General features: G+C 38.7%; 1 protein-coding gene across 3 annotated transcripts; it reads right to left on the bottom strand.

Annotated features, from left to right (window-relative positions):
• Positions 1–318: 318 nt before the first annotated feature.
• On the bottom strand, positions 319–13,186 carry UFM1 (ubiquitin fold modifier 1). Of its 3 annotated transcripts, XM_081551441.1 has the most exons (7): positions 13,123–13,186; positions 12,990–13,046; positions 8,054–8,111; positions 5,035–5,074; positions 3,627–3,659; positions 2,690–2,755; positions 319–2,280 (listed from the first exon to the last, which is right to left on the bottom strand). In XM_081551441.1, coding segments are annotated over exons 1-7 (324 nt in total). In that variant the 5' UTR covers positions 13,125–13,186; the 3' UTR covers positions 319–2,212. The 3 variants fall into 3 exon arrangements, with proteins under 3 accessions (XP_081407567.1, XP_081407570.1, XP_081407569.1); XM_081551444.1 differs by lacking the exon at positions 2,690–2,755 and having other exon boundaries at positions 8,054–8,105; XM_081551443.1 differs by lacking the exon at positions 2,690–2,755.
• Positions 13,187–14,417: the final 1,231 nt, after the last annotated feature.

Consider the following 14,417-nt stretch of genomic DNA (forward strand, 5'->3'; position numbering starts at 1 on the left):
TGCACATCATTCCAGATTTAAAGAGTAAGAACTTTAGGGGTAGTTTCTAGAAGTCTGTATTCATAATTTCCTAGGTCACTTTGATAATCACACAGGTTTAGGACCTACCAGCCTAAACACTTACTATAGACACTTAACTACACTTTCAATGTTATCTGAAAATGGACTGGCGTTTGGAAGTATACATTCATTTCTAAGACCTATAGCCATTAATCATCTTTATCCCCTATCCCTTTTTTGGGTTACATTTGTTAGATACTGGCTCAACAGGTGTGTTAATTAAGCACTTTAATAATAAAATAAGAGTAGACAATATGGTTTATGGTGTAAGAAAATGTATTTTCACAAGATATGAATCATGTATCAATAAAGCACTTTAAACTAAATACATCACTTTGAAACATTTTGCACAAAGAAGTTACAGATCATGTTTAATAACAACATGTCTAGTTCTATATAAGACAATATTTTTAAGACCTTACTGCAATAAAATTTTCTAACCAAAGAACAAAAATATTAAATAATTTATGAGACATCATAAAACCTATGTGTGTGACAAATCAGCCAGAATTCTGTGCTAGAAAGAGAATGAGGGAAAATCTGAATAAGACAAAAAATTCAGAAAATAGGCATTCCTAAATTTCTTGTTAATGGAGGTTTAATGTTGTTAAAGACCAGGAGTCTTTAGGCTTCAGAAAATAAAAATTTGCTTATAAAAATAAAAAATTCCACGAACATTAGTAACATACTTTTCTACCTTAGCACAAATTTTTTTGCCCTTTACAATTCAGAAGACTACTAGTCACTGTCAAATATCCGAACCGTGTCTTAGTCTTATCCAATATCATCTTTCGGATATGGATTCTATTGCATAATTTTTTTCCCCCAATGAACCTAGGGCCTATGCACACTTCAATAAAGATTGGTTTTAGAAATACTCTATTCATGAATAATTCAACACCTGTATCTTGAAGCTTACATTTCCAGGCCTCCAAAGTACAAAACAGATACCAACCACCAGGCCTGCCTCCAGAGACCTCAGCATCTAGAATACAGCAAGTCAAGTGCTGGTTCTCAATCACTATGCGCCTTCACCTTTCAAGATATGCATACATACTGCTGCCTTCACCAAGGGCAAACATAATCTCCCTTATGTATATCTTTCTTTCAACTAAGGGGAATTCTGAAAACCGTATGTTGACGATGCCTATGGTGTGCTTTCTCTGATCATCTTCAGCTCCTTATAACAATGTCAAGTATTTTGTTTTCCCTTCAGTTCTTTCCATAGCCTCTGCGGTTCTGTCTACCCAGTTTGGCATTTTCTGTGACACTCTTCATTATGTATAACAAACCAGAATTTAAATTACCATTTCTATGAGCTCTGTTGTGAACTTTCAGATGTTCTTCTTTACACTTTCTCCCTGAAGGTTATTTAGCATTATCCTCAAAAAGATGATGGCTTCTTGAGGATTCCTATTTTAAAGGTTGTTTAAAAGATATCAACAAAGGAATGCATAGTTCAGCAACTGATGCTTCTACTTTATTCTTAATTCTCATCATTACAAGTACTGGAGTCTGCAAAATCATTGCTAAAATTCTTTGGTGTGGGATACCAACCAGTTTTACCCATAAGGGCTAGACTGAAAATGCAATTTTGGGCTCTTTGATGTCAAATTAAAATTTATAAGAACTCAAGAAGTCTGAAACTTTAAAACAAGCTAAATGATAAGACAGTTATTCATTGATATGATCCTTTATCATAAATGATATATAAGGAGGAATTCAACTATGTTTGTGTCTGTGAGTCAGATGCTATCAAGCCAACCGTCATGTGTGGATCCATGATCTTTTTTACATTTTTAACTCAGGGACAAGGAGGAAGATTCAGTAAATTTTAATTTTCCAGATGTTCTCAGAAAGAATGACCAGAAGCATCCTCTGGTTAAAAGACACAGATGGTTGATCCATTCACCCCTGATGAACTACAGCGAGGCAGCAATGAAAGACTGATCCTCTGTGGTCATGGTGCCCTAGGCCTGGATGCGTTCTCTCCTCATGTGAAGTGTGAACAACAAGCATGGACAGTCACCTTTCATTATGTCATCAATTACTGGTGTTTTTATAGGATTTCAAATGCCTGATTCCAATTTTACAATAATAACAATACCAATATTTACTCTGGAAGGGGGTTTTATGTTCCAAGAAGCAGATATTAACGATGTCCAACACGATCTCTAGGAATTATTCGCAGTTCTGAACCATGCTTTAGAAAAACATTTCCTACAGACAAAACAAAAAGTTAGGTATTTAAAAAATGACACTATCATTAACATTTCAACAATTAATATGCAGAAGAAACAAAGAAGTGTCAAGTAGGTGCAAAGCTCAAAAATATTAGAACCCAAGTCTAGGCTCCTTCAGTCTTGCTCTCACACTTCTTACATCCTCAAAACCAAAGTTGAGGCTTCTTATGTCTTGTTCTGACTCCTCTCACATCCTCACAACCCAACAAAAGTCTGAAAATTTGAAATAAGAACACTACCCACAAAAAAAAAAAATAAAGGACACTACCTAAAGAAATACCACCAAACACAATAATCAATATTTGCTTTAATATATAATAACATAATTGGGAGTAGGAAAAATACGTGTAAATTATCACAAGTGACAAAAGTTTAGCAATGCTGACCTATTTTGGGTCTGGGTTGGCTACTGAGATTTTCTTCACATTTTATGATGGATGTCCACAATTCAACTTTAAAGGGGAATCCAACAGGCAACATGTCAGAGTAAGAAGGAATTCAAATTAATATAAACTATTGGACATTTACAGAGTAAGAAAACGCAAAATCTTTAAATCCAAGTTTAAAAGTACCTACACAACAAAATGCCTCACAATTTTAAAAAAATAGCCTTTTTGATTTAATAAATTATACACTTAGAACAACTGACTTGAGTAAAAAAGAAATTATCATTTTAAATCCCTCTTTATTTGTAATACGGCTAAATTTACATCATTAAATCATGCTTAATTTCAAAATATTTTAACCGAACTATAAGCTTAGGAAGGTACGTCTCAAACAAATACATAACTGCCGGTTAAAAAGTTTAAGACTACTTTTACCCTTCCTGCTTGTTAGGGTATCAATATGTAGAGCTACATAATGTTAACAGCTTGAAACTCACAATGCAGGCAAGTCCCATGAAATTTAAACGACTGTACTTCTTCAAAATAATAATAGTCAGTACTTACTGTTTATTAAGAATAACGCAAACTTCTAAGCACTTACAAGTACAACCTCACAACTACCTAATGAGAAGGTTAATACAGCACATTATTCCCATTAGAACACAATCTTACCTTCAGATTTTTTTGTTACATGTATCAGTTAAAAAACTTTAATGCTCATTAGTCAGATTTTTTCTTTCTTGTAGCCAAAAGCATATAACTGATACACAGAATGTAACAAATTATTCACACACTCAGGTAAAGACTGCCACATAATCCCTGAAAATCACCCATTATCTTGGTAAAATCCTGTCAAGACTAATTAGAATGAATTACATATTCAGTATCAATTGATGTAGACAGCCTCACCACACTGCCATGAATTGCAGATACTCACCAGCAGTCTGTGCAGGATTTATTCCTATTCCATCTAGAATTAAGTTGTAAAATGACCTTAGTTATTTCTGAAGCTAAAAGGCTTTAACAGTAACAAGAAGTTCATGTGCCAAAATAATGCTGCTGTGTATATAGGCATAAGCCAAACAGTTATACCAAGAACATAAATGACAATCTGGCAGGTGGGTTATCTGTTGCAACCTCTCACTATTATGTCTTTACACATATTGTTGGACTAGACAACGTCTGTCAATGCAACGACCCTGTTAAGTTTGACAGAGAATAGTTTTTCATACTGTTTTGCCACATCCAGTGAAAAATAAAGCCAAAATACATTAAGTATGCTATTTATCATTTAGCACTGCTCTGAGGCATCAAATCTTAAGGCTGAAGAACCAGTCATGTAAGTTCCACTGACACTTGATACTACTCACCAGTACCTGGGACCATGACTTTGTATTCTTGATGGTTAAGTCTTTCCTGCCATCTTTGTTCCTCATCTTATTTCAGTATTTTTTTTGGGGGCTGGTTCCATTAATTATCCGTAGTATCCAAAGATAGTCAGAATTTAATTTATATTATCTAACTGGATAAAATCCTCATTACTGCAAGCCTATGAAGTGAAGTGAACTCACTCAGTCGTGTCCGACTCTTTGCGACCCCGTGGACTGTAGCCTACCAGGCTCCTCTCTCCATGGGATTCTCTAGGCAAGAATACTGGAGTGGGTTGCCATTTCCTTCTCCAGGGGATCTTCCCGACCCAGGGATCGAACCCGGGTCTCCCGCATTGCAGGCAGACGCTTTAACCTCTGAGCCACCAGGCCTATAAGGATTGTTTTCTATCAGGAAAGCAATAGCAAGGGATAGCAAAGGTACTTTCCTGCTTAGCTTCCTATATTCCAAAACCATTTATGATACAATAGAAAACACTTCGTTAAATGACAAGTTATCTTCAGCAATAATTTGGCATAAGGACACATGATATTATAACGTGCTGTGCTTAGTCGCTTGGTCATGTCTGACTCTTGGCAACCCCGTGGACTGTGGCCTGCCAGGCTCCTCCGTATGTGGGATTCTCCGGGCAGGAATACTGGAATGGGTTCATGCCCAGCTCCAGGGACTCTTTCTGACCCAGAGATCAAACCCAGATCCCCTACACTGCAGGCAGATTCTTTAGCATCTGAGCCACCAGGGAAGCCTATAAAGTACTGTACTACATAACAAAAGCACAGAAAAAAACTGAACATACAATTATGAACAATAACTTTGATTTAGTGTTTACAATTATGTATATCATTTATGTGGATGTAAGGTTTAGGGTTTTTGTATTTTAAGTCAATTTTAACAATTTGGTTTCTTTTAAACAGCTAATAGCTCTGTTAATAAACAGGTTTAAGATGAATTCTTACCATTGGTAATAATTGCACTTGTTGCCGCAGGAACTTTAAACTAAAAAGAAAAGAAAAAATACATATAAGCGTATAAAATGCTAATTATAAAAGACAGTAATGGTAGGGTACATATAATCAATTCTATAATTCTAATTGTAATTTATCTTTTAGGATAAGTAACATCATCAAAGAAAGTATTACAATCTGCTTTATCTTTAAAGAACAATGTGCTGTGCAAAGTCGCTTCAGTTGTATCCAATTCTTTGCGGCCCCATGGACCGTACTACTCGGAATCCTCTGTCCATGAGATTTCCCAGGCGAGAACCCTGGAGTGGGTTGCCATTTCCTTCTCCAGGGGATCTTCCCGACCCAGGGATTGAACCCACGTCTCCTGCGTTGGCAGGCAGGTTCTTTACCACTCGTGCCACCTGTTTTCTTAAAATTGCACTTCATTGTATTTAGGACACCATAGACTGTAAAAGGCATCTTATTTTATGCACCATATAAATGGAAAAACACTGTCAATGAATCTACAACCCAATGTTTGATCTTTCAGACTTAGACACGATTTACTTTGGTCATATATAACACTCAGGCACAAGTGAAAATAAAAGCAAAGTAACTGCTTAGAATAGTCCTAAAATTTCTTGGTAGAAATAGTCAGTTCAAACAAATGCTCTTTTGTGTTTAATATGGGTTTGCAATAGTCCAATTATGCCACCAAGAAGTACCTCTAAGTACAAGTAGGGGTGCAGGTGATATCCGCTGGACAACGATGTGACTGCCCTATGGTCAACCGTGACAGACAGCCCCCAGTCATCTCTATTCAGAGGTGAAGTGCTTTATGAGTCAGTGAAATGTGGTGTGGAGCTTACTGGGAGCTCAAAGGCAGAATTATTCTCTTCATGCTCTCATCTGTCAAAGTGTGTTCACAGCTTATTCATTTTTCCAATAATTTAATAAGCACTTCTATGCTACAGACTAGCTTTATAAATATTATAGTTGAGTTTTGTGATTGAGTAAGTCTGGAAAATCTAAAGCGGGAATCTTTTCAAAATCCTTTAGTATGCTGCTCTTGAGAGTCCCTTGGACTGCAAGGAGATCCAATCAATCCATCCTAAAGGAGATCAATCCTGGGTGTTCATTGGAAGGTCTGATGTTGAAGCTGAAACTCCAATACTTTGGCCACCTCATGCGAAGAGTTGACTCACTGGAAAAGACCCTAATGCTGGGTAGGATTGCGGGTGGGAGGAGAAGGGGATGACAGAGGATGAGATGGCTGGATGGCATCACCGACTTGATGGACATGGGTTTGGGTGGACTCTGGGAGTTGGTAATGGACAGAGAGGCCTGGCATGCTGCGATTCATGGGGTCGCAGAGAGTCAGACACGACTGAGCGACTAAACTGAATATAGTTTATTTGACTCCAGGAAATAAAAAAGTCAACAACATCCCATACTTTTGGACCACTGACCCCAATCTCAGTTTTTAATGGTTTTCTTTTTGGTGGTTCTCATGGTCTGGGGAAAACATTCTCTCTGGGAAATGCTGCTCTCAGTATTTATAATAATCACACACCATAGTTGAGAAAAAACTATGAGCTCATTTTAATTTATCAATTGAACAATCAAGTTTTAAAATAAGAACTTAACTACATGAGAACAATTACTTGTTGTGAACCTAAAAAAACAATTTTACTGTCCATATGGCACATTCTTCATTGTAAATGTCCTTTACGTTTTAAAAATTTTAAATAAATTAACTCCAAAACGTACTTTAATAAATTTTAAAATAGTTAAGTTTTTATAGAGGTTGAATACTTTTTAAAACCTTGATAAAACACCTAAATTATAGGCAATCTCAGATTTATAAAACTTGAATATGACAGAAGTTTCTAGTTGTTATTCTTAGTTATGTCCATTTTAAGTTATGCATTTTCTTAGTGGTAACCTATTACATGACAATAAAAATCAAAAGCAACTACAGACACAATTTTTCCCTTTTCCAGCATATAGCAACAATGCTGTTTAACTGAAATTTGGGGAGGCTTTACTAGTGATGTACAAACAGAAACTACCACTTCTTTCTACAGTACTGCCAAGCTTTTTCCTAGATGAGAAGTGTATTTTATGTTCCTCAGTTTTCTACTTCAGATCCCACTGTATTTTATAATTTAGGATGCTAAGAAGTTCCTCTTAGGCTCTGACAACTCATTATTTAAATTAATGTCCAGCCCTATGTTGGGGGATTTTATTTTTTATTAAGAGAATTATACTAGGGTTTTATTATCCACAGACTTTTGGTTTCTCAAGCCAACTCTTACTCTTACTGTAAGATTCCACAACATTAAATATAAATGCTATTATATCTTCACTCAAAATCATGTAATCAGGCAGAAAGGATAAGCATTAACCATTTCCATTTTACAGATTAAGAAATTTCAGGAAGAGAGAAACTGTCATGTCAAACAAATAATTAATGACATAGTTAAAAGAGGAACCCTAAGTCTCCCAAGTCACAGGCTTCTCTTCAAATTGTCAAGTATAAACAGTTACTTTATAGATGCCTCTGATGAAAATCCTTGGAAAAATTTTATTTCTTAAAAACAGAAACCCAATCATATTTTCAAAAACAATAAATTTTACTGACACTCCACATGCTTATAGAGAAAAGTTGAAAAATATGATAAATATACAATAAAATTATACTTCAGAATCAAAGTTGGTAAAAATACAAGCATACAGTGTGATTTTTTAAAAAATTGACATATCACTATCTTTTCAATTTCAGTAAGGATTCTCCTTATAATCTAACAGCTACGTTAAATAAATGTGTCTATCTGTGTCACCCGTTCTTGTATCTGTGCGTCTCAACTCTCACTCTTCTTTTACCTGTAAGTGAGGTGTACCTTTTGACAGCATAAACCTAGCAATGAATTTATCAGGAAGTGGGAGGTCAAGACACATGCAAATATTTGAGACTCATTTTGAGACACAAACTGTATTCTCTACAGGCTGTTCCCATTTCTATACTTACTTCTTCTGCTGCAAACTTTAAGACCGCTGTAAAAGGTGTACTTTCGGGAACACTGAGTCTGCAAGAATTAAAAAAAAATTTTTTTGAAAGGCTGATTTTTTAAGTCCTTTGTTACTCATTTCAGCTATTGTAGCAGACCTTGGCAAAGCTGTCTTTTGAGTCTGAGGTTGGCTCTTCTGATTGTACACTATGTGCATTAACTCTAAAAAAGAAAGCAACAATTAGTCTTATAGCTGACATGGTGTCCTCAGGTCCACTTGAAAAATGTATAACCTATACAGGTGTGGATTTGTACACATTTAATACTTTGATACAAACAGGTCTAGCATGTAGGTTGCACTTGTTTCCAGAGATGGGTTTCAAAAAGTGGAATCTCTCCTCAATCTTAAGCACACTTTGCCACCTACAGTTCATCCTATGCAGGAATGTGATTGTTTTCATTAGAGGAGCAGGTTCCCTGGGGAGCATTATCTTTTCACAAACCTTTCTGTGTATTTTCAATCATCAAGTCAAAAATAATAGCCCAAGTTGGCAAAAATGAGTATGTTTACTATGGCAAAATGCGAAGCGATTTTTCCACTTTTATAATATATGAAAAAGGGCTCATAGAACACAATCTGAAATAACATTTTGAAGAGTGATGTGTGGTTTTGACTTGAATAGTGGCAAGTATATTTAAGATCACTGATAAACAATCAACCTGTATCAACTGTTCAACTTAACCATAAAAAAGAATTGCCATTATACCTTAAGAAAGCAGAGAAATAGGTTAAAAAATAAGCTATGTAAGATTCCTAATATAAAATAAATTACAGTGATTAAAGACAGAAACATAGATTCTCTTTCAAAGCAGAGAAAGTTACCACTTCTCTTTGAAACTTCTCTATTTGTCACCACTGTACTGTTCTCTAATGATTTAATACCAACTACCATATGTAACATTCTCAGGTATATATACCACCTCCTCACTCAGTCTACAGATCAACTGTTGAATACAAAAATCACTGTATCTGACATTGCACATTACAGTGACTTTCAATAAGAAAAGTGTGAATAAATTTCTTACCTGCCATATTCCACTCCCTCAAAATACTGCTAAAGAGTGAAAACACATCATGTTTTTTTCCCTTTCCTTTTTTATATGGAATAAAAAGAGAAAAATAAAATTATAAAGAATAGCCATTTATTTAAAAAATACCTAATAAACTGGCAATGTAGAAATCTACAAAACCAGGAATACTACTTCGCAAGTATTTTTATACTTTACTTACAGTTCAGAACCTGAGAATCGCTGTCCTAAAACCCTTGCCTGTAGAGAACTTCTAAAACTTTGGGGTTTCAATTCACTTTTGGACTAGAGACTGGAAATGTCCCTGTACCATATAATTAAATGCCATGTTGATAATCATTAACACAAGTTTCTCTCCATAGATTAAATTGGTGAGACTATCCAAAGAAAATCCAATAAAACATAAAATAAGAGCATATTTTAGTGCATGTGTGACAGAAAATTGCACAGGGACTGGGAGTTAATATCACTCCAGAGACCTTATCTGGATGTGACGCCCTTGTGCTGGCAGTCACATCACTTACTCTTACATTATATTGGTATTTTGAAAAGATGAGAACCATCCTGTATACTGAGGTGAACTTTTAAAGTAAACTACTGGCATTTTTAAAATTAAAAGTCTCACATAAACAGAAGTATGGCATAACCTGACCAGTGTTATAAAGAATGAGGCTTGTATAGGACACTAGAGAGGGGTGAGATGAACTTTCTATACCATCACAGAAACTGTCACAGAGGTGAAATTTTAATCATTAAAGGATGTTATCAGGAAGTGGTACTCACAAAACTACATTCCAAGCACAGAAGAGAATGTGTGCCAGAGCAGGGAGAATTCAAAAGATTTGCTGTCAATATACAACTAGGATGGCTGAAACTTTAAATGGTGGTGGTAGTGAGGGGGCTGGGGAGGTGAGGCAGGGAGTAAGACTGGACAGACTGGAATTAGACTGCAAGAGTCAGAGTGAAAGTCGCTCAGTCCTGTTGGACTCTTTGTGACCCTATGGACAGTAGCCTGCCAGGCTCCTCTGTCCTTGGAATTCTCCAGGCAAGAATACTGGAGTAAGTAGCCATTCCCTTCTCCAGGGGGTCTTCCTAACCGGGGGATGGAACCTAGGTCTCCTGCATCGTAGGCAGATTCTTTACCATCTGAGCTGCAAGAGTCAAAGGTGTTTCTAATGCATCCTGTACATGACAGAGAATGTTTGATTTCAACATTTCTATAACCAAGATGCAACGTCAACAAGGAATCAATCAACAAACGAAACTAACCATAAAAACTGGGGCATTCCCCCCAGAATAAATCTACAACTGCAACATCCTTTCTAGAATGCAACAGTTAGCAACTCAAAAGGACATTTCTCTATTACAGTACATGTTTACCTGCCTGACAAGTGAAAAGTGGCCTTAAAAAGTTAAAGCATGTTTTCCCACAAATTTCAGAGCTGCTTTTACTTACATAATCCTAAAAGATGATGCTGTGAAAGTGCTGCACTCAATATGCCAGCAAATTTGGAAAACTCAGCAGTGGCCACAAGACTGCAAAAGGCCAGTTTTCATTCCAATCCCAAAGAATGCTCAAACTACCACACAATTGCACTCATCTCACATGCTAGCAAAGTAGTGCTAAAAATCCTCCAAGACAGGCTTCATCAGTACATGAACCATGAACTTCCAGATGTTCAAGTTGGATTTAGAAAAGGCAGAGGAACCAGAGATCAAATTGCCAACATCCGCTGGATCATCAAAATAGCAAAAGAGTTCCAGAAAAACATCTACTTCTGCTTTATTGACTATGCCAAAGCCTTTGACTGTGTAGATCACATCAAACTGTGGAAAATTATTAAAGAGATGGGAATACCAGACCACCTGACCTGCCCCCTGAGAAATCTGTATGCAGGTGAGGAAACAACAGTTAGAACTGGACATGGAATAACACACTGGTTCCAAGTTGGGAAAGGAGTACGTCAAGGCTGTATATTGTCACCCTACTTATTTAACTTATATGCAGAGTACATCATGAGAAACGCTGGGCTGGAAGAAACACAAGCTAGAATCAAGATTGCCAGGAGAAATATCAATAATCTCAGATATGCAGATGACATCACCCTTATGGAAGAAAGTGAAGAACTAAAGAGCCTCTTGATGAAAGTGAAAGAGGAGAGTGAAAAAGTTGGCTTAAAACTCAACATTCAGAAAACTGAGATCATGGCAACTGGTCCCATCACTTCATGGGAAACAGATGGGGAAACAGTGGAAACAGTGTCAGACTTTATATTTTTGGGCTCCAAAATCACTGCAGATGGTGACTGCAGCCATGAAATTAAAAGATGCTTGCTCCTTGGAAGAAAAGTTATGACCAACCTAGACAGCATGTTAAAAAGCAGAGACATTACTTTGCCAGCAAACGTCTGTCTAGTCAAGGCTATGGTTTTTCCAGTAGACATGTATGGATGCGAGAGTGGACTATAAAGAAAGCTGAGAGCCGAAGAATTGATGCTTTAGAACTGTGGTGTTGGAGAAGACTTTTGAGAGTCCCTTGGACTGCAAGGAGATCCAACCAGTCCATCCTAAAGGAAATCAGTCCTGAATATTCACTGGAAGGACTGATGCTAAAGCTGAAACGCCAATACTTTGGCCACCTGATATTCAGAACTGACTCACTGGAAAAGATCTTGATGCTGGGAAAGATTGAAGATGGGAGAGGGAATGACACAGGATGAGATGGTTGGATGGCATCACTGATTCGATGGACATGAGTCTGAGTAAACTCTGGCAGTTGGTGACAAACAAGGAGGCCTGGTGTGCTGCAGTCCATGGGGTCACAAGGAGTCGGACACGACTGAACTGAAATCATACATGTTGCTGCTAAGTCACTTCAGTCGTGTCCGACTCTGTGTGACCCCATAGACGGCAGCCCACCAGGCTCCGCCGTCCCTAGGATTCTCCAGGCAAGAATACTGGAGTGGGTTGCCATTTCCTTCTCCAGTGCATGAAAGGGAAAAGTGAAAGTGAAGTCGCTCAGTCGTGTCCGACTCTTCGCGACCCCGTGGACTGTAGCCTACCAGGCTCCTCCGTCCATGGGATTTCCCAGGCAAAAGTACTGGAGTGGGGTGCCATTGCCTTCTCCGTCATACATGTTATACACATTTTATATACACATATCCATATACAGATTATACATACAACCACACACACACACTAAGCTAAAGGCGTGCCAACCAATTCAGTCAACGCGTATTAAGCGAACTGGTACTACTTTCACGCACTCTTACATAGTTACTGATGCTGCCTTCCTCCTTCCTTCCTTCTCATTCTTTTCCAGAGCCAGTTGACACACTCATGAGAATACCCCGGTGTAAAGGGAGAAATCGAAGACGATGAGAAGAGGGTGTTAAGAGCTCTACTTTGTGAAGCCCAACTATCGTAGGAGGCACACCAACGGGAATCAAATGCCTGACGTTCTGGTCATTTCGGAACCTGGGCTGGGAGGCGTTCCCTTACTTTCCCGAACAGCTGCTCAAAGCGGTGAAAGGCCTGTCACGTTATAAGCAGACTCCAGACTGTATTAAGGATCCCAGCAAGTCACCAGAGCCCAGGCCACACGTGTCCCCGCTCCACCACCCCCGAAACGAGTTTCGAAGAGAGCTCGGAATCCAACAATGACGTTCCCATCACACACACCCGCACAGCCTCGCCCCGGGCAAGCTGATATACTTACACGATAACTCTGTTCAGGTGAGAGTGGGGCGGCCTCGGGGAGAGGAGAGGAACGCGCACCGCTGAGGTAGCTACTGCTGGGAAGGCCCGAGTCGCCTTCCCCCTGACTGGAGAGCCCCTCCACCCCCCCACCTAGGCCGAGCTACTCACACTTTGTATGGCAGCCGCGGGTCCGACGTCAGTGTGATCTTAAAAGAAACTTTCGACCTGAGGAAGAGAGAGGGAGAGATTAAGGCCGGGCAGCGGGACCGCGGAATGGGACGGCTGGAAAGCCAACACTTACATGGTACCGCCGTTCGGAACAGAAACCTCGCAGCAAGTCCGTGCGGCAGCTCCACTTCCGGCCCGGCGTCTCTCCCAACTCAGGTCCACGTCTCCTTCCGCAAGCTGGGGGTCCTCCGAGGTTAAGGCTGTCCAAAGCACTGCCTGAAAATTGGACCCAGATGCTCAAGCTGGGAGGAGCTTACAAGATCAAAATAGCGAATGCTTTTGTATTTATATCTCTGAACACAATTGCAGGTCGTATGGAAAGGATATTCTTTTACTTGAAGTTGTGTTTCTGCCGTATTTTTAGTCAGGCAGCACAGAGACAGCGAGACTCAAGGTCCCGGTTTGCAAGTCGGGGCGGAAGTCTGGATCCCGGGAGGCCGGGGAAGAGCTGAGCGGTGGGCCGGGCTGTGGGCGGGGCCGGAGGCGGGCGCGCTCCTTAGTTGCCGAGGCAACCTGAGCGCGGAGACGCTCCAGTGATGCTCAAGAAGTGGGAATCCTCACCCAGCTTTAATATTAGTATTTTCTACCTGTAGAGCTGCCTAATCATGTTGTAGGTTTCTCGTAACTTAGCTTTCACGTTTTTAATTTCCACGGGTAAGAAACTTACCAAGTTGGTGGGGAAGACAAGATCCCTGCACTTGAGGAACCTGAAGTCTAGTTGAGAAGAGAAATCCTGTGAACAGATTTCAATACTTTGTGATCTAATAGGATTAAACCAGGGAGTAAGGTTGCCTATTATCAGTTACATTTATTCAGCTTAATGGCAAATTTTAATCCTTTCTATGTGTCAGGCACTAAAGCTAAATGCTGAGTATGCTGGTCTGAATAAGGTAGGTAGGTCCAACCTTCTGGGATCTAACTGAAGTTCTTGTATAATGAGAGAAGACTGTATTTCCTCTAATTTTTATTACAAATCCAAGCATCTATGTCTGGATGACAAAACATCCTCTTACGATGTCTGTAATGCCCCTTTAAAAGAAACATTGCAATGAATAGACAAAATGGGAATAGACTAATATAGACTAATAGACTAATATAATGGAGAAAATGGTTAATATTTAGTATATTATGTTACATTCTTAAGGAGAGGAATATAAGAGAGGAATAGGGGAGCAACTGTAGTGGCAGTGCTGAAAACAAATTTCATCTTTGCCTTAATTTCGTAGATTACTACTTTTCTGTATTGGTATCTATCCATGCATGATTCCAACTGTAGGAAAGTAAGGCCTTGATATTCTCATGACAGTCACTGTCTTCTCCACTTAAAAATGTAGGTCTTGCCATATATGTGGTAGCATAGAAGCAAAT

This window comes from Giraffa tippelskirchi, chromosome 12 (assembly GCF_054371585.1).
Source record: "Giraffa tippelskirchi isolate mGirTip1 chromosome 12, T2T-mGirTip1v1.2.pri, whole genome shotgun sequence".
Taxonomy (NCBI): domain Eukaryota; kingdom Metazoa; phylum Chordata; class Mammalia; order Artiodactyla; family Giraffidae; genus Giraffa; species Giraffa tippelskirchi.